The sequence below is a fragment of the Dipteris shenzhenensis genome, chromosome 18 (genome assembly GCF_047967505.1).
Source record: "Dipteris shenzhenensis isolate YYH24624 ecotype China chromosome 18, Dip_SZ_1.0, whole genome shotgun sequence".
In the NCBI taxonomy this organism is placed as follows: domain Eukaryota; kingdom Viridiplantae; phylum Streptophyta; class Polypodiopsida; order Gleicheniales; family Dipteridaceae; genus Dipteris; species Dipteris shenzhenensis.
In genome coordinates this window covers 8,370,727-8,392,187 of record NC_141613.1, presented here as the reverse complement: position 1 = coordinate 8,392,187, position 21,461 = coordinate 8,370,727, and the positions used below count along the sequence as shown (strand labels likewise).

Sequence of the window (21,461 nt, the reverse complement as noted above, 5' to 3'; positions counted from 1 at the left end):
GGCAGCATGGACAGCAGCTCCAAGAGAATGATGGGCAGAATGCGGGCACGAACTTGCGAGCAGTAGCTCCAAGAGAATGTCGGGCAGAAGGAGCAAATGGCGGGTTGGAGTAGAGGTCAACGATGAAGAGGATGGATAGCTCCACATTGAGCTGGTTACATCATGCTTGGGCTGTCAAATCATTGAGCTCCAGAACAAAATTCGCCCACAGAAACAAATTTCGTCACTTCTTGCAAGGGCTGTAACTTTTCACAGAAAACTCAGATTGCAATGATGTAAAAACAAAATTTGTAGTAATCAAGGTCCTCTACAACTTTGCTGAAGACAAAAAGCCGTGATTCTACTTCTAGCTCCAGATATAAGCGTCACATAGTCCGTAGGTCACAGAAAGATGTAGCTGAGGAAGAAGAAGAGAGGTGGCAGATCATGGAGTGGAAAAGAGAGCTCAAGGAAGGAGAGAAGAGGGCAGCCTTCCAAGGAGGAGGAGTTAGAGTAGCTTTATTGGCCTCCCTCATCTCAACCCCTTGGAAGGAAAAGGGAAAGAGAGAGCACGGCTAGGAACATGGCTCTTATGAAGAGATCTAGTAGCTAGCTAGGAACACAATGGAAATGTGGAAAGCATAATGAAAAGAAAAATGGAAAGGAAAATGAAAGAACAAGTGCTAGGCAATGATAACCAAAATACTCACATGTAGATGGCTTGATGTTGACTGATATCAAAAGGCTAAAGACAAGTACAACACTATATAGTGTAACACTAGACTCTAGAAAGCCATAGTGTATATGTGATAACTCCCAATATGACACGTGGCATGTCTAGGACTCACTAGACTATAAAACACCCCCTAGACACCTAGTACACTCATTTTTTACTCACTTTGGCTTCATATTCCGACATTTTTTTCCTCCTTGGCAGACTCTAGCAAAGTGCCTGTGGGTCCTACATATCCCGCACTGATCCTGTCTCCCCAACATCTCTATCCTCTGGTGGAAAAAGGATCCATCTAGTCGTTGAAGCATGATGTGGTCATCCATGATGTTCGGGCTAAAGACAATGACCCTAACTCTAGGCACTTAGCCTTAACTACCTCCGCTAAAGAAGAAGGCAAGCCTGGAAGGGGGAGGATCTTTGTGACCATTCCAAAGGAGGCTCCAATAGTGGCAAGGTGGCCATGGTACACCTGAGGAAAACCAAATAGTCGGATAAAGAGAGATGTGACTCGAGTGTCCTCCTTAACAGGATCAAAACCGTAGTGAAAGGTGATAGAAAATTCAACCTGGAGGCTAGCACCAAGGGATTAATCCTTGAGCACCGAAGCCATGCTCATCTAGTCCCTGGCTTGCGATCTGGAAAGATGGGACCCAGGGATGCGAGCAAAGATCGAGATAGAACTTTCTATCCCCACATAATTTTTCAGCTGCTACAACTCGTCTTTTGAGAAAATTATTGTTTTCACGGCCGGTGGAAGCAGTTGAGGATTGACTGAACGTGTTCCATTCGTCAACGGAGGTGAAAAGGCCAACTCGAACAAGATAAAGCTCTATCTGACAATTCCTTGATGCTGGAGAGGCGGAAAACAAGAAGGTGCTGAAGCAAGAGGAAAGAGGGGGCACTAAGAGTAAGGGTAAGGGCTGAGAGTAGGCTGGGAGGCTGAAAGTGATGTGGGTGTAGGGGCTGAGAGGCAAAGAGAGGAAGAGAAGGGGAGGGAGAGGGGGAGAGAGTTTCAGAGAGGAGAAAGAAAAGAAAGAAAGAAAGATATATATCTATATATATAACGTCCGCGGAAGGCCTCATGGGCCTATGGGGCAGCGTGCAAAGTACACCAAAAGGAAAACTCATACAAGCCTCAAAGGGCCAAGCAAAGGGTGCGCTAAGGCCCTTGCTAAATACTATGCTGAAATTAAGAGCTCAATAGCTCAAGCAAAATCAAGTAGAAAACATATGTTGAAAGCTGGAACTCAGAAGCCAAAACCCAGTACTATGGTGGCTCATCTGTGAGCGGTGAAAGTGTATTGGATCTGTGTCTGTCGAGCTGTCACACGCTATGGTGGCGGAGGGGGACGTGGTCTCCTTGATCTTTGAACTCGCCGGGCTATGTTCAAAGTGACCCCTCATCTTGGGAAGTCACCTCCGAGGAAAGCTATGATAGGTGCAGACCTCAATAGACTGTGCTCCAGTCGCTCTCCGTGTCGCGGGTGGCCTCTGCATCCCTCTCTTGGTAATCCAGATTGCCCACATATCAACTAGCTCCTCCTCCATCCCACTATTTCCTAGGGCTGACTCAAAGGCATAAAAATCTGTGACATGTCGCTGTGTCTAGTCAACCTATGTGTCCTATGGTTTGGTCACCACTTGCTGCTCTCTGATCTGTCATAGCAGAGTCTCCCTGTGTTAGCGCATCTCGAGCAGATAGAGCCCATGCAGACCTAATCATGGAAGTGGGGATCAGTTGTGATAGTGGGCCGAAGCTACTCCATCCTGGTAGAGACGATGGTCGTCCCCTGATCTCATAGTAGGCTGGGCAGGCACAAAGAAAATGCTCCTCTATCTCAATCACTCCCAATGTGCACAACATGCAGATCTGCTCGCTGGGTATGCGTGATGCTCTCCCTGTCTCAATCCTCAGCTGGTGGGATGAAACCCGCATCTGTCCAATGGCAATCCTTAGTGCATATGAGACTCCTTTGTCCACGAGGTATTGGGGTATGATGATGAATCCTGTTGAGATATCGAGCTCCACTCGTGATATGCCAGGGTGACCGTTGTGCATTTATGTCACCGACTTGTTAGCTGCAGATGCGGTTGGTACACCACCCATGAATAATAGCTGGATGATAGCTATCCTTATGTACTCTAGTTTGTGGCTCAATTAGTATGCCACCTTAGTTAGCTGAGGTTGGTTTGAGACCCGCATATAGGGTTCTTCTATTTCTTTGTACTAGAGTTCTTTTGGCTTTCACAACTAAGAAGAGAAAAACTGTTTTCAGTCTCCACCTTTGTGTGTATTCCCCCATTGTGTATGTGGGAAAGTCGCAGGTGAGACTCCTTTCCTCTCTCCCACTATCTTCACATGGTATCAGAGCCTGGTTCGTGCTACGGAGCTCAAGAAAGCAAACCAAGTTCGCTGTGTCCTGGTAAGAGGACCAGTGTTGCTTTCCTTTTTCGAGTTTGGGAGCAAATCTCTGCAGGTAGCACAACCGGAAAGTGCAAGAGTGCATTGTCTCAGATTAAGACGCCCTTCGCGGTGTGGCGAGAGGGCAATATATGCTGTGGGCCGAGGCGAAGCCCTTGGTGACTTTATTTTTCAGATTCGAGGCCATTGCAGGGCCCGTTTTGGAGGCGGAAGTTCTCCGCAAGCACTCAGAAAAAGGCCCTGTTTTTGTTGTGCGACCACTGCTGCAGGTCGGTGAAAAGTTGCCGCAAAAATTGCATCGTATGCCTGTGCGCAAAGATATTAGAAGTTGCAAAATCATCCTTGTGGCCTGTTGATGCAAAATCGTCACTAGGAAGTGACTGTGTGGTGAAATACCACTTTCTTCAGTTTTGCAGATCTGCCCGTGTGAGGCAAAAGCTGTGTTTTTTTGCAGTGACAGAAAATTTTGCAGTGTTCTGTAATGGCATGTGATTCTCTGTCACAGATTGTCACTGAAAAGCTTGACAAGAACAACTTCCAGGCATGGAAGTTTAGAATGACGAATTTCCTTATAGAAAAAGGCTATTGGGAGTTCATTACAGGAAATGAAGAAGAACCAGTTCTTCCTAATGTTCCCAATTAACAGGAAATGCAGGCATTTAAAGGATGGCATGAGAGAGCCAGAAAAGTTATGTACTGGCTATCTATTAGTATTTCAGATTCTACGATTGTGCATATTCAGGATGCAAGTACGCCAAAGAAGGCATGGGATACTTTGGCAAAAATGTAGAGCACAAATACACAAGCCAAGAAAATGCAGCTCAAGCAGGAGTTGAACGAAGTGCAGAGAGAAAATATGAGCATCGATGACTACCACATGAAGGTGAAGAAAATTGCAGATGCACTTGCTTTCATTGGGTCGCCAGTGGAAGATGATGATTTAGTTTCTGTGACCTTGAATGGTCTAGGAAAGGATTATGCACAGTTCCGGACATCCATTGCCGTCCATGAAAAATTTCCTGATTTTGAGGAGTTGTTTGCTCTTCTAATTTCTAAAGAGCAGAGAAATGGTGGTGCATCTTCTTCAGGAGAAACTTTAAAAGAAACTGTCTTCTACTCAAATGCTGAAAGAGGTAGAGGCAAAGGTAGAGCAGGCCGATCTGAAGGCCGTGGTAGAAATCAAAATATGCAGCAAACTCAAGAAAACCAATCCTTTGGAGGAGGACGTGGTAACTCAGAGGCAGGGGGAGCCAAAGAGGTCGTGGTGGATGGCAGAGAGGCCAAAATGCAAACATCAATGTTGAATGCTACTATTATGGTAAAATGGGTCATATGGCTACAGACTGCTACAAAAAGCAGAATGACATTATGAATGGAAAATTGCAGCAATTATGCATCCTCTAGTAGATAGGGTGATGACAAAAATAAGCATTTGTTTATGGTGTAGCGCATGACCAATTCTGTGACAAGTGCAGAAGAAAGTAATGATGTGCGGTATGTTGACTCAGGTTAGTCAAACCATATGACAGGTCATGTAGAATGGATGCAGGATGCAAGGAAAATGGAAAGACTACGATTTGTAAAGACTGGTGATGATACTGCACATCCTATTGTGAAGATTGGTAAAATTCCTTTGTCTATGCAGGATGGAAAAAAGAAATACCTGTCTGATGTATTTCATGTCCCGAATATCACCAAGAACCTGGTTTCTGTTGGTCAAATGGTTGAGCAAGGCTTGCAGGTCAGATTTAATCCTCATGGATGCTTTGTTGAGGATATGAAGAATAACGGTGGCTTGATAGCAAAAGGAAAGAAGAAGGGCAGGATGTTTACGTTGGATGCGGACATGCCTCAATTGAGTGCAGCAATGTTTGCACATGGGACCGGTGTAGTTGCAGATATTGATATCTGGCATAAACGCATTGGTCATGTTAATGTACAGCGACTTAAATCAATGCAGGCCCAAAATATTGTTGCAGGATTGCCTAAATTCAAGGTTGCAGAAATGCATAAAGTATGTGAAGCGTGTCAATTTGGAAAACAAGCAAGGAAACCATTTCCTAGACATATTCAAGAGAGTAAGAAGCCATTGGAATCAATCCACTCTGATGTGTGGACTACTAAAGCTGCATCTATTGGAGGCTATCATTATTTTATCACTTTTATTGATAACTACAGCAAAAAAGTTTGGGTGTATTTTATAAAAAAGAAAAGTGACGTGTTTGGGCATTTCAAAGCTTTCAAAGCTATGGTTGAAAAAGAAATAGGCTTGCAAATAAAATGCCTAAGGTTAGATGGAGGGGGAGAGTACCTCTCAAATGAGTTTGCAAGGTTTCTACAGGAGGATGGCATAAAGCAGTAATATTCATGCAGTCATACCCCACAACAAAATGGACTTGCAGAAAGGAAAAACGGGCATATTGGAGAGGTATCTCGGGCCATACTAAATGAAAAAGACCTACCAGATTATTATTGGGCTGAAGCAGTTGCTACAGCAGTTTACATAATGAACATGACTCCCACTGCAGCAATACATGGCATGACGCCAGAGGAGATGTATACTGGTAGGAAACCACATATTTCTCATTTGAAAATTTTTTGTTGCATTGCCTATGTTCATGTGCCAGATGAGTTGAGGTCCAAGTTGGATCCAAAGCTGAGAAGTGCATCTTTATTGGTTATTCTCTGCAGCAGAAAGGGTATAGATGCTATAACCCTTCTACTTGTAAGTTTACAGTAAGCAGAGATGTTTTTGATGAGATGAGCAGCTGGTATAAACCAGTAAATGTGATTGGTGATATAGATGCACAAAATGGTAATGCTGCACAAAATTCACAGCAGCAATCACAAAATATTAGTGGACCTGCAGTGTCCTCTAGCAGTGGTTCACATACTCCGCCATGGACAGGCAGATTGAGATCAGGAGAATCTCCTCAAAGCAATGCAGATAGTGGTATGCAGGTATCACGAAAAGGAAAAGAGAAGGTAAATCAGCCCATGTTTGATGTGAATGCAGGTCACTCTTATGTGGATGGTGAATCCAGTGGCTATGAACAGAGCATTGATGATGAGTTGGGTATTCCTTCTGTTATTACACCTGCAGTAAGGAAGACCAGGGATGTTTTGAGAGCGCCTGGAAGTGAGCCTATTTTGCGCAGGTCTACCAGAGCTAGGTATCCTGTGGATAGGCTGAAATATGATGGATTTACAGCCACTCACTATGCCTATATGGTCAAAGTGATACAGGAACCAGAACCCACTTCTTTTAAGCAAGCCATGGGAAAAGAAAAATGGGAGAAAGCCATGGATGAAGAAATGGATGCCTTGGAAGCAAAGGCTACATGGGAATTGATGCCTTTGCCTAAAGACAAGAATGCAATATGCTGTAAGTGGGTTTATAAGGTGAAGCATAATGCAGATGGTTCTGTGAACACATACAAGGCAAGATTAGTTGTCAAGGGGTATGCACAAACATATGGCATTGATTATGAAGAAACATTCAGCCCGGTTGCAAGGATGGGAACCGTAAGAGCAGTAATTGCGATGGTTGCATCAAAGGGATGGTCTTTACATCAGATGGATGTAAAGAATGCCTTCTTGCATGGTGATTTGCAAGAAGAGGTCTTTATGGAGCAGCCACCAGGTTATGTTCATGCTATTCATCCTGAGTTTGTTTGCAGGTTGAAGAAAGCCTTGTATGGCTTGAAGCAAGCACCTAGAGCATGGTCTGACAAGATAGGACAGTATCTTGTCACTATTGGCTTTCAGATTTCCAAGGCAGATTTCTCACTTTATGTGAGAAAAACAAAGAAAGGTATTATGCTACTTGTCATTTATGTTGATGATTTGATCATCACAGGTGATAGTGATGAAGATATCCTTCATGTGAAAATGCTATTGAAGCAGAAGTTTGAGATGAAGGATTTGGGAGAGCTGCGTTATTTCTTGGGCATTGAGGTGATTAGATCACCAAGTGGGATACGGCTCTTACAGAGGCAGTATGGATTGGACATGCTGTCTAAATATGGGATGACAGGCTGTAAACCTATTTCAGTTTCTTTGGAGTAGAATGTGAAGCTGAGCGCAGATGCAGGTGAGCTTCTAGAAGACCCTACTATGTACAGGCGCATAGTAGGAAGTTTGATTTATATGACTATTACCAAGCCAGATTTGAGCTGTGCTCTTAGATTGGTAAGTCAGTTTATGCAGGCTCCAAGGAAACCGCATTTGGATGCGGCTAGACGCATACTCAGGTATGTGAAGTCCGCACTATAGTATGGACTATTTTATGAGGTTGGGGTTCAGATACAGTTGCATGGATACACTGATGCTGATTGGGTTGGTAGTATTTCTGATAGACGATCTACCAGTGGATATGTGTTCTCTTTTGGGAGTGCTGCCGTCACTTGGAGCAGCAAGAAACAACCTACAGTTGCCTTGTCAAGCACAGAGGCTGAGTACAGGGGTGCAGCAATGGCTGCATGTGAGGTAGCTTGGTTGCATAAGCTACTTTATGATATGCATCAGTCTACAGATGGGCCAATTGCCATTTATTGTAACAACATGAGCAGTATACACTCTTGGCAAATAACCCAGTCTATCATGCTAGAACAAAGCACATTGAGGTGCATTATCACTATGTTCGGGAGAAGGTTTTACTAGGTCTTATTGATCTAGTTTTTGTCAGCACAAAGAATCAGGTAGCTGACATATTTACGAAGGCATTGGGCGCAGAGAAGCTACACAAGTTCAGAGACCTGCTTGGTGTGCAGGAATTGGGATTGAGCTCGAGGGGGAGTGTTCAGATATCGAGCTCCACTCGTGATATGCCAGGGTGACCGTTGTGCATTTATGTCACCGACTTGTCACAACTAAGAAGAGAAAAACTGTTTTCAGCCTCCACCTTTGTGTGTATTCCCCCATTGTGTATGTGAGAAAGCCGTAAGTGAGACTCCTTCCCTCTCTCCCACTATCTTCACAAATCCCTCCTCTGAGACACTCAAGAAGTGGTCGTGGTAAAACTGGGTCTTGGTGGGGAGCTCCTGATCTCCTCCCCAAGTCTGAGATGTGTGGAGATGGAGGAGATCTAACCATATGATACGGTCAATCTCATCTCATGGGATCAACGCAGGGGGTGCATCCATGCTTAACTGAAAGGGGGGAAACCTGTCCATCTGAATTCCGTGTCTGGCAAACCATGTGGATATGCATGCATACCATATGTCCACTCCACTGTTAGCTAGTTGTCTGGATGACTCTAGGGCCAGCCTCAGTAGTCGCCAGCACGGTAAGTCCCAGACTCTATGAATGAATGTCACTGTCTGGAACATGGCATCAACCTGTAGTGGTGTCACAGTGAACTTTGCCTGTACTATTTCATGTGGGACTGAAGGCTTACTCCGAATCATCCTAGATCCCATGGTCACATGTAGTCGCTCAAATCTCCTCCACTCTCTCAAATCTCCTCCACTCTGCCATCGATAGATCACATCCCCAGAAGGGTACTGTATACATGGCAGTCGGTCACACTAGTGTATCAAAGAGCCAACAGTTCATCGGTGGATCTTGAAAGTGTGCCTGGAAGCTCCGTCTCTCCAATCAGGCTATAGCACCTTGTCCCCGTGTGAGTTGGGGCCTGGGACACAAGGGTCATAGTAGTGAAAAAGGGTCCTGATCCTGTGAAGACCGCTCCCAGATATGTGTAGGACTGCACAATCTCCACTGGCTCGTCGCGATAAGTGAAGTTGAGTCGACGAAGCACTGCGTGTGAGGTGTTCAAGACCATAAGTTGGTCTTCCCAAGGATAACTATCAGTGTCTCCAAGTGTCTCTGCAGCCCCTCCGCTGAAGCTGAGATGAGGACTATGTCATCTAGGTATAGCAATATTTGTATCATGAGATCGGCCAGTAATGATCCCTCACCTCCTAGGTGGTCTATGAAGGAAGTAATCTCATCAGTGTAAAGCCTGAAGAGGGTCGATGAGAGGGGGCCAACCCTGCTTCACTCCGATCGTACTCTCGACCCAATCCGATTGAGGCACAAACTCTGGCTGACTCATATAGGCTCATCACCCCCTAGATAAGTGTCTCTAGAATCTACATCTCCTCCTGTAGTCTCCTGATCATGCGGGATTGTGGGACAGTGTCAAAGGCCTTCAAAAAGTCTACAAAGCGTGTGTACAAGCGTGTGTACACTTTCTAGTGTCTAGACCTCGCCTCCTCAATGATAGCCCTCAAAGTGAAGATGTGGTCTAGGGTAGAATGCTGCCTCCGGAATCCTGCCTGTCCTAGTGCCCATTGCCCCCAAGCCTCTATATGACTATTGAGCTCCCTCTCTAGTACTGATCCATAAATCTTGGCTAGAGTTGGCCAATCATGAGGGTATGGTAGTTTCCAATATCCATAGGGCCCCTGGCTTTGTGTATCGGCACAATAATGGTGGTGCTCTAAGCAGGTGGGAAACCATGACAGCGCTTGGCTGAACATTTGTGTTAGGACTGGAGCTAAGACCTCCTATCCATGTGCGAATTACTCAATCCGTAGGCCCTCATGATCTTGTGCTCTCCGATTGCTTATCCGTGGATTGCCTACTAGTAGCAAGGGTGCTCCCCCTCAATGGTGAGGGCTTGTGGCTCATCACTTGAAACAATATCCCACAATCCTTGTGCAACCAAGACATTTTCAATCATGAAGCTCTAAATGGAGTAGTATGTGCCATCCAGCTTATCCTCAATAGACTATGCTATTTCCCGGTCCATTTGTAGGCAACCTAATTTCCAAACTTGCAAAATATAAATCAAATGCACCACAAATGCTCGTTGTTCACTGTGTGGACTGAGCATAAGTATTCTCCCAAATGTATTGTGTACCATCAACTTTGGAAAGGGTAGCAATGCTTGCTTCCAAGATGCAAAATTCCCAATTGACTGGTTTTGCCTCAAGCTAGAGAGGGTCGATCAAGTCAAGTGCAAAACGAAATTTGAGAGAAATCCAACCTCAGGTGCATGAGACCAATGTAGAGCTGAAATATCACCAATGTGAAGGACAAAAACCACAAGCTTTGTACCAAGAAAGGGGGGGCCTGTTTGGAGCTTCAATACAATGAAAAATGACCTGATTTGTGAGGTTTTGGAGACACTTGTGTGCAGGATAGTTGGAGCATTTGCCTCCACTCTGTAACCGAAATTCTCCAATGGCAAGCACGCTACTTCTAGATTTACTGGGTGGGTATAGTCCAATGTGTTTGGCATCAAGTTTTTTTGGCCCTCCGTCATAGATTTAAGAGGTCACGTAGATTAACTGTAGAAGATTTTGTTGGAATAGTTCAAGAAGGCATGAGGTTCCATCTTGGTGATTCTGAAGTCATTCCAAAATTTTGTTTTTTGGCTACAGCTACTTGAATGGAATACTTCACCTATTATGTACTTCAGGGGTGGGGGGGGGGGGGGGCGGGGGGGGGACATGTAAATATGTCATGCAATTATAGGAAAATTTTGAACATTATGAAACTTCATAGAAAATTATTTAGAGCACTTTTAATATACTTACATGAAAGCACTGTGAATTTATATGGGCATCCACCTATTTGCTTTCCAGATATATCTTCAAGAAATAGTGAAAAGCTTCCAGAAGCTGTTGTTGTAAATGTTATCAATTGTGTCCCTTTCCCATATTCAGTGGCAGGCTGGGACCAAACATCCGCATAAGGAGAAGGTTCTGTTTCATTTCCATCAAAGATAAGAACCTGAAGATTTACCAGTGATGCAACTGTATTGCCCCAATCATCTCTCTGATATACATATAGCTTAACCCCTTGGTATGGTGGGAAAACATCGACTCCATATTTCCACTTAGCATAAGTGGCTTGTAGTGATAATGGACCTACCAAAATCATCGAATACAACGGTCATCTGTTTCTTTAGCACAAATATATTGAAATTAGAAGAAGAATATAAAAGACCTGTTTTGTGAATTTTCATCAATTTTACCAATGACCTGGCATGTGTCTTCTAAGCATGTAAAGTTTAAAAGTGCCTTTTTATTTTTTATTTTCTTCCAGAACAAGGTAAATTATATTAATGCTTGAAAAGAACCATACAAACAGCTTCCAAAGGAGCTGTTGATGAAAAGAAAGGTTTCCAGCCACAAGAACAAGCATCCATTTCCGAATCTCATGGCTCATCGCCTATAGAGATTCCGGAATAGGAGCTAGCAACCACGGTGGTGATTTATATACCCAGCGAATACCCCTCGCGGAAAGGGTGTAGAAAACTCTTGCTGGCATTTCCAACATAAACGCTCTTGTCTCTCGACAGTCGCTCTAATGCTTGGAGTACCGTGCTCCCAAATGGCGCGCAAGGTGAAAATTATGTCTTGCCAAATGGCTACTAGGGTAGCCGCTGGAGAAATCGTCTGGCTTCCCATCACCGAACTGCAACGAGCCACCCAGACGTTCCAAGCGGTGATGCTGGAAACAGTCTCCCAGACACCATCCTCCGGGAGAGGTGGTGGGTGTGAGTGGGAGAGCTGAGCTGCATCATGGATCTCAATCTGAAAGACCTGCTGTCCATGTATCCTATAGGCCGGCGTGACAAGGTGATTGCAAATGCATGGCCTCCCTCCGTGAGCCAGGTCGCCATCACCCATGTTGCAAGACGGCCTAGCCTGAATGAGTCCTCTTGCCAATCTCTACCACACTTTGTAGAGACTCCTCATCAACGGAGATCCCTTCCCTATCAGCGGAGCCTCAAAGAAGATCCATCTGGATGACTGTTGCCACTGTCTAACACTGCGAGGCGTATTCCTTAGGAGCCTCTTTTGGAGTAGGAGCTTCCAAGATTCCGCCCCTGGGGTAAGGCCTCTCACTATTGGCTTGCCCAAGAGGGCTCTACTATGCATCTCTAGATCAATAATGCCAAGTCTACCTTGTGCCTGTGGAAAAAATCATTGTCTGCCAAGCCACTCTAGCCCTGATGTTGTGCGTGCCATCTGATCCTCATCAGAGAAAATTCTGAACTAAGCACCGTAGCTGCCCCATGCAGCCTCACTGAAAGCATGAGCAAGAAGCGATGTACCAGGATGTGGCAAGGAATGCCTGGTTCACCACTAGTGCTCGACTTGCCAACGAGAGTTTGGCGGAGCTATGAAGATGCAAGACATGGAATGGAAAGGAATGGAAAGGAAAAGCAAGACTAGGAAAGCATAATGGAAATGAAATAATGCGAGAAAGAAATATACAACCAAGCACAGTACTTACATGATTAAGGAAGGCATGAGGCTTGATGGTTATAACAATGAAAGTACAATGCCTTTATAGGATAGGCACACACACTCTAAGTGTCAAATGTATATGGGATAAGTCCCATAGTGACATGTGGCACTCTAGGATATAAAGTAGTATAGTACTACTGTAGAACACACTAAAAGTCACTCAAATTGACTCCATTTCCTAACACCCCCCCATGGAGAAAAGGTGAGGGACTACTGGAATGGAACCAAGAATAGAACATGACAATGATGGTCAGCAAAACTGTGCATGCCGGTCTAGAACTAGACATGGCTCCCACACAATCTCAGAGGCAAGTAAGCATGGCTCAGAGGCTAGTGAGCATAACATAGAAATCTCATCTAGCATGGCTCAAAGGCTCATCATGCATGGATGCATGATCAACTAAGAGGTCTAGGATACCAATGCACCAACAAATAGACCTATCAAAGCCAAAAAACACATGGCTCCCACAGTACATCCCCACCTGGCTCCAAAGACTAATGAGGAACATGGAGCCACACACCAAAAATATAAAAGAAATACATCGTTTTAGGAGGACTATCCAAGGCAGAGGACCTTTATTGACTCAACACACATGATTTATTGCATTCATTTTTTGGAAACACCCCCAAGGCAGAGTACCCAAATATATTATGCTTTAGAAAGCAAAATCATGATCTCCATCATCCTCTAGATGCAGGAGATAGACTGTAAGAGCATGATCCTGTGTCGGCGGGTCATCTTCGTCTGCATCATCACTAGTGGCAGATGCCACCCAACTGGCATGATCCTTCAATTGTTGTTGAGCAAGCTTCTGGTTACACCTGTCCTCCGTATGACCGAGCTTGTTGCAGTAAGTGCACTTGAATGGCTTGAATGTCTTTCCTCGTGCTGATGGAGTCAATGGCCTAGGTCTCCATTTGCTGGTGGAGGCAAGTGCCTATGTAGTATCCGCTGAATAGAATGGAAATTCTTTGTTGCAGCGATCCTTTTCAAGAAGAAGAGACACCATATCTTCGAATGTAGTCGATGCAATGCGAAGTACTTCAATGGCATTCTCAAAGCAAGAAATCCCTTCCATACTTGTATCAAGATAGCCATTTTGTCCTCGTCATCTGGGCAACACTTCAAATTGGAAGGTTGTTGAACTAAAGATTGAATTTTTGCTAAAATTGCATTTTCAGAAATACCTTGGAGTTGGTGATCCTGTTACCAAATATATTCTCGAGGCATGCCCAAATCTCCTTTGCATTGGACTTGAAGTCAACGTGATGAATCAATGAATCATCTTGGCAAAGCCTGATGATTGTGATGGCCCTCAAATTGTGTTGCTTCTAAATCTTTCGTATTTGAGGCTCCGTTGATGCCTCAAGTGCTTCATCATCCTCGATGGCATCCCAAACATTCTCCTTCATGAGGAGGAGTTGCACTTTTGTTTGCCATGTGGGAAATCTGTCCCCCTTGAATTTGTTCACAAGGAGAGAGTTGGTGGAAAGTGAACCCATAAGACTTGCAACTAGGAGAGAGAAGAGTGATGGATAGAATGAAGGGCACAAACGAGTTGAGGGAGAAACGCAAGGCTGAGGAAGAAATGGGAGAAATGGCGGACAAAGGAAGAAATGGCGGGCAAAGGAAGAAATGGGAGAAATGGCAGGCAAAGGAAAAAAATGGCGGGCACAATGGAGATGTAGGAGAGGAAGAAATGGCGGGCAGAACAGCAGCGAGTAGAGAAGAGGAGCGGACAGGCTGTATGGGTAGAGAGTACGGGCAGACTGTACGGCCCAACAATCCGTACTGTTGTACGACTGGTACAGACAGAGAAGCGGGCAGAATGGCCGGCTTGCTGCTTCCTGTGAGCTGGGCACAAGGCCAAGAGAATGGCGCCTAGGAGCGGAGCATGGGGCTACCACGAATCATTGGAGTTGAGCTGCCTCACACCATTGGAGTTGCCACGAGCCTTGAGTTGAGTTGCCATTGTTGGTGAGGCTCAGGGTGGAGAGAGTAGAGCTCAAGATGGAATTGGAGAAGCCATTCCTCCAAGGGGAATTAAAGAGAGAGGCTTCAATGTCCTCAATCTCTTACCTCAATAGTCTAGCTCTGATACCAAATGACGATGCAAGACATGGAATGGCATGGAATGGAAAGGAAAAGCAAGACTAGGAAAGCATAATGGAAATGAAATAATGCGAGAAAGAAATATACAACCAAGCAAAGAACTTACATGATCAAGGAAGGCATGAGGCTTGATGATTATAACAATGAAAGTACAATGTAGGATAGGCACACATACTCTAAGTGTCAAATGTATATGGGATAAGTCCCATAGTGACACGTGGCACTCTAGGATATAAAGTAGTATAGTACTACTCTAGAACACACTAAAAGCCACCGAAATTGAATCCATTTCCTAACAAGCTCTAGTATAAGAGCTTCCATCAAACACTCTCCAGAATCGGGCTGAGCTGCTGCTTTGCCGAGATGTGGCCTATCTGACAGCCCAAGTACCTAGCCGTTTCTTCGTTCATAATCCATCGAAAGTCAGAATTTTCTTCCCAACCTTAGACCTCTTGGCTCACCTGTGGACCTGTGAAGAAGCCAACAGATTTGGTCCAATGTATGCGAGCTCGGAAGGCCTCACAATAAATGGACAACACTCCTCTGGCCCTCTCGTAGCTATGGAGCCATCAACATAGAGCGCAGTATCATTTGCAATCTCCGAATATAGGAGCTCCTCCTCTTGCCGGATCGCGACAGCCTCATCCCTATGAGGCCAAGTGCTTGCGAACGCAGAAAATAGCCCAAGGCTTCCACCACAAAAAGAAAGAGATAAGGGGCCAGTGGGCAGCCCTGTCTCACTGAACATGAAAGTGGAAAGACCTCTCCTGTATGGCCCCCAATTATCACCTCGCTGGAGCTGCCTGCATAAAGAGCTGAAATCCCTCTCATCCATCTCTCGAAAAAGCCAAGTCTCCGCATAGTCCCCTCCAGAAAGGACCACTCAACTCTATCACATGCCTTCTCAAAGTCGAGAAGTAGGATTGCAAGAGGCTGCGCCTCCTCCCTGGCCCAATCCACTGCCTCCCAGAAGGCGAAAATATTACCCAAAGCACGTCTACGTCTCGTGGATGATGTCCGAAAGATGGGGTCTCAGGCGCAAATTCAAGACCTTGGCCAAGATCTTTTAAGCTGTGTCCAGGAGGTTAATCGGCGGATATCAAATCTATCTCCTCCCTTCGAAATCATGCATGTCGAACCCCTACTCAAGGAATGAGGAAGGGATCCTAAATCAAAGATCTCCTGGCAAGCTAACCGGAATGTGGTGGAGATATACTTCCAAAAACAATGAAATCAAGGCATCCTCCCCTAGGCACTTCTGAGCTGGAAATGTTTGTAAGGCCTCTCACAGCTCCTCATGCGTGAAGGGCATCTCGAGGCATCTGCTGAGATCCTGTGAAACAACAGTGGGGACCTGCTCCCAAACCCCAAAAGCGAGGTGGGTGAGGTCTCCTCCGACTAAAAAAGTTGGCGATGAAAGGCTATAGTCATCTCGAGGATCTCCTGGGGGTCTGAGTGCATCTACCCTTGTGAGTCCCTAAGCCTCGGAAGCTATATCCATGTTGTCTGTGGTCCAGAAGAACTGTCTAGTCACCTGTCCCCCTGTTGAACCCATCGTGCCCGAGAGGAGTGGTAAGAGAACTTTGCTCTATGGACCTCCAAGTCCTGTAGCTCCGAGCGTGCACTCTCTTGATGATCCCTAAGCCACTGGGACCTCGGGTCCTGCTCCCTGAGTCTCTCGATGGATGCAAGGTCTCTATGCAAAGCACGAGAGTCATTCTAGACACAAATGGGAGGGAGAGTCAACAAACACTTCTTCGCTACTCATGGCCCCGGACATAGTAGGGAGAGTGTTTCATAGCTTATCGATTTTCATGGGGTTCTGCAGATAGATCCGGATGGTGTCATGCATATAGCTTCAGATTTTTATGCTTCTCTCCTCATGGCAAATCCTATTACATAGGCTACAATTAATGCCAAACATGCTATTTGGCAGTGTATCCCTGCATTCGTGAAACCTGGTATGCAAGACTCACTTGATACACCTTTTACCAATGCAAAGTTCAGGACTGCTCTTCTGGCCCTTCATAAGGGTAAGTGCCTTGGTTTAGACGGCGGGCTCACACCCTCCTTTTGCATTACTTTTTGGGATATGATTTTGGATCATGTTACATCAGCCCTACAGGGCATTTGGGACTCAGGTGAGATGCCTCACTCACTCACAGAGGGTCTCATTCATCTCATTCCAAAAGGAGGGTGCATAAATTTAGTGTCCCAATGGAGGCCTATCACTCTTTTGGGAACTTTCTACAAAATACTGGCCAAAGCCATAAGTTTGCGTTTGCAGCTCATTCTTCCAAACCTTATCCATAAGAAAAAAATGGGCTTTGTGCATGGTAGAATTCTATGCAGAGTGGGCAGAGGCTTGCCATCCTTCTCCTAGATTTTGAGAAAGCATATGATAGAGTGGATTGGGATTTTCTGAAAGGTATCCGTCACCGTTTTGGATTCACAGGTGCTTGGATCAGAGGGATCTTCGCATTGTAGAGATCAGCCCACAGCTAGGTACTTATTGGTGGAGTTCAGAAAGAGGTTTCAAATTTCTAGATTAGTGTGCCAAGGATGCCCTCTAGCCCCCTTTCTCTTTCTTTTTGTGGCTGAAGCTATGAGCATCTTTCTCAGAGATTGAAGGAGTTCAACTATGTTCATGTCGGCCTTTCCACCTTGATTGACGATGGCTCAGCCTTCAGCCAATCCTCACCCGCTCCCACTGGCCGCAAAAATCATCACATTCTCAAAAGACAAGCTACAGCAGCTCAAAAAAGATACAGAGCATGAGATCTCAACATCGCTCTTTGCTCGCATCCACGGGTCCCACCCTTCTAGATTACAGGCCAGGGACTGGATGCTCACTGCTTTACTTCGAGACCTCGCAGGGCACCTCACAGATGTTCGTCTGCTTGGCCGACGTTTCTTTCAGGTTGTTTTTTATTCCCCGGATGCAACAGGTACAATGCTTCAAGCCAATCCTTTGGCACTAAGCTCCAGGAGGATCTTCTTGACACCTTTCTCGTTAGCCCATCTTAGATCTCCCTCTTCCCCTCTCATGGCTTCCATTCTGGAAGCTTGGGGCAGCTTCAGAGACACTCGTTGGAGAGTTACACCCTCCCCTCGCGAAGAAATAGAAAGACAGCCAATTATGTGGAATGAATTCATATTGGATGAGCATGGTAAATCATTGGGAGTGTCACATTATATGCAGTGGTCTAGATGGGAGAGGGGACCTGCTTCCACTGTATGTGCCTAGAAGGCATTTAGACAACTTTGAGAAGATCAGAGACTCTTATCAGTTGGCCACCTTAGAGGGAGTACAATCAGGATGCAACAGATAGAGGCAGTCATACCAGCAAAGTGGATAGATACATATGACTTACCGATCACAGAGTCCACTTGGTTGGGAGCCTTTACGGGGACAGGTATTCCCTTACAAGTCATTGCCTTACCGGATGCACATGAGGAGACCCTTGTCTTTGATGTTCAGTCGGGAGGTAGACTTATCAGATCTTCAGATGATATTCTTTTGGAGGTTGCCTTCCAGCCTATTAGGATTGCAAGTTACATGGAGCGGGGCACGGACTCACAGTGGTATCTTGATCCTAACCCCGTTGTCCTAGCACTTGGATCTTGGAGACTCTGGTTATATGGTGATTCTCCCATCAGGTTCTTGCAGTGGGACCCAAGGGAGTGGGAATGGATTGATGACGGGCACCGAGAGAAGAGCATCCCCTTCTTTCGTTACACAGTCACAAATGCCAGGAGATTTCAACTTAGCAGTAGAGGTTGGAGGCCCTCTAGAGCTTCTCATTGGGATAGTTTTCATATTTCTGCAAAGGTGCAGAAAAACTTTTGGAGGAGGCTTTCGAAATCCCTCAGAATAGAAAGATCACTCTCTTCTTTTGGCTTTCTATTCATGAAAGGATTGCAATGAACCTGTGGAGATCCAAGTTCGGGGCTGACCCTACTTGTCCTCGATGCCATGCAATAGTTGAGTCAGTTCAGCATTGCCTTTGGGAGTGCAGACAGGTGAGGACGATCTGGAAGGGTGTTGCCAGGATTCCTTGCATATTTCATAGAGCACCCTTCTTTATGACTTGGGGATCATGATTATGTCTTACTGGACCTCGAGTGTTTTTCGAGGAACAGGACTTAGACTCTCATCCTTCATTATACGACGACACTCTGTAAAGTCATGCTCTCCCTAGGATGTTCCTTTCACTCCTTTCAGAGCTGCTCATGCCTCGAAAGACACATCTTGGGAGATTTTGGCTAGCATTGCAGCTTGGCACATTTGGGGGGCCAGATATATGGAGGTGATGGAGGCTTCACAGGTTCACCTATCCTAGTCTCTGGCCAGTATATGGACTGATACTATACACACATTGATGGCGAGCATGCAGGGATCCTCCAGAGCAGCTACAGCCAAGAGAGAGACTTTTTTCAGAATTTGGAGAGGATTTCCATTCTTCTCTGAGTCTTCTTCACCACCTTGGATTTTTGTTAGCTCTTTTTGAGCTGTTTTTTCTTTCATGCATGTCATGATGTACTCCCGCATTTGAGCTTGCTCCTACGGCTTTCATTCATACTTAATGAAATAATCTTTTTGAAAAAAAAAGGAAAAAAACATGAACAGAAACTTTAAAATCATCAAAAACCAGTCGGTGAAATTGCGAGTATCTACCCCCACGACCCGTCGCTATAGCTTGGTATCCCGCCGACCCGTCGCCTTAGTCCCTATCCCGCTGACTGACACGTTTCAACTACCTAACCCACCTACCAAATTTATGGTTTGACAGGAGGGTTGATCTGGCGCTATAGCCGTATCCCTCCGACCAGTGCCACTGGTCGTTGCTTTAGCTCTATCCCGCCGGTCGGTGCTTTAGCTCTATATCGCCAGATGGGGGGGAGGGAGGGAGGGAAGGTGCTGGTTTGCGCGGGTGCAGCTTGCAGGCTAGAGGCAACGGATCCTTCTATCCTTCAAAAGTGCCTTTTATTGGCCACCAAGGAGACAAAATCAGACACGATAAACCTTGTTTAAGCAGGGCCGAGGTGGCCTTCTCCTCAGTCTCCAATGAACTGCTAGCAGACAACTTCCTCCTTGCTGCCACCCCCTTGCCACCCTCTACTTCACCCTTCCTCCCCCTCGTTCCATTCTAAATTCCCTTCTGCTGCCTTGTCTTTCATCCAGATGTCCTCTAAACAAGGGGCTCTTGCAGCCCACCCAGGTCCTTATGGGCCTAATGGCTGAGGCTTGCTAGCTGCTGCCCACTCTGCTGAACTCCTTCCTCCACCTTGAATCCCTCCCCCACTGCCGCCTTTGCTTTCACCCTCACTGCCCTTGACCCCAGATGCAGCCTGAGGGCCTTTTGCACTCTTCTGGCCATGGGCTGCCTAGCAGCAGTCCCTTTTCTGACCCTTTGTTTTCTCCCTTCTTCAGCCAGCTTTTGTCCGGCCTTGGCCTCATTTGATGGCCCCTTGAAAAAGCCTCTTTCTCTCCTTTTCTTTCCAGCCACTTCTAAGGGTTGACCTAGGTTGCAAGCACTTAGACAACCTACTCATCCCACCGCTCAAACCCCATTGAGAAGAGAGAGAAAGAAAGAAACAAGAAGATGGCAATGATTGTTTTAATGTCCATGAAGGCCGAATATGACCTATTGGACCTTAACAAAAGCCAATACATCTATGATAGGTCATATCACCGATTACATATGTGTGGAAAACGTGTTGCATGTCAAGTGGTCCAACAAATGATGTCTTGTCTCCATAGCCTTTGCAATGTATGCTCCCATAGCTAAGGTATGGCCATCTTGGGAGAGGAAACTAGCAATGCTCAAATGCCTTGAGATGATGTCTTGAAATTCTCTCCGATACCTCTCTCGGCAGTCTTGTTGCTGGAGTTCTCGACTCCTAGCCTCTCTTCGACTGCTTCCGCCATCACATAGCTTCTCCCCCGTTTCCTCTCTGCTCGTCCACCACACAATCCCTTGTTGTAGTTCACGCCCCCCCCCCCTCTCCTCCCTTTTCTTCCATCTCGCCCCTCCTACTTGGTTTGTTTCACCTTTTTGCCCATTTCCCTTCTTTTTGTCTCTGCTGCCCTCAGTCCCGCCATTGCTTTGCAGTGTGTTTCTCCTTCCTACTATGCTGTTGTAGCTAACAGCAGCAGTTTTGCTGCTAGCTGCTGTGCGAGAACCCCTTGCATATTTGACTACCTGGGGGTGGTCCTTTGTTCCTGGTCTTTGGAGGCACCTTTGATGGTTTGGGCTCGGAGATATCCCTTAGGCCTAATTTTTCTCAAGTGCAGGGTTGTGTGGCCTTTTTGCCTTCCCTACTTCAGTTGTTTGTGGGGTGCTGAGTAGTCACAACCTTCCCCCTTTTTATATTCTTCCTTGGCAGCACTTTTCAGCTGCCTTTAGTTTTTCTTTCTCCTTTATCTTTCATTCCCAAGTGGTGACCTTTATTTAGTCTGGTCAAAGGGGCTCTCGTGGCCGCTCCTCGACTCCCACTTCCACTCGGATTTTCCTTTCCCCAGAAGACAAGCAACAATTCAAGACAACAATATTGTCCCTTCATGAAAGAGCTATGGTAGGTCGCATTGTTGGCCTCAAGCCCACAAGAACTTAGGTTCGTGATTCGATCCAAGCAAGCTTGGCCCTGGAGGGTGACCACATTTAGGAGGTCACAGTCTACGGAGAGGAATTTTTCTTCTTCAGCTGAGTTTCCCTTACACTTTTGGGCTTTGGTGGAGCAGAGTCCCATCTTCCTTGGTCTACACTTGGTTATTTCATCCTTTGATACCATGGATTCATAGTTGATGATATGGAGTTGACGCATCACGTGCCTCACTTTCTAGTGACACTCCACTTCTTGGGGCTCCCGAAGAAGTATCAACCCATCCTACCCTCCACTGCACATGTTTTGTGTTATGCTCTAGCCGAGATAGCATGACCT

The 21,461-nt window shown here is 45.8% G+C and overlaps 1 protein-coding gene across 1 annotated transcript in view; it reads right to left on the bottom strand.

The window, feature by feature from the left end:
• Positions 1-21,461, bottom strand: part of LOC147890762 (protein GAMETE EXPRESSED 2-like) — a 334,794-nt gene that overhangs the window by 290,177 nt on the left and 23,156 nt on the right. The window contains exon 7 of the mRNA XM_087389820.1: positions 10,682-11,014. Coding sequence (XP_087245946.1) covers positions 10,682-11,014 — 333 coding nt within the window. The remainder of the gene's footprint in view (positions 1-10,681; positions 11,015-21,461) is intronic.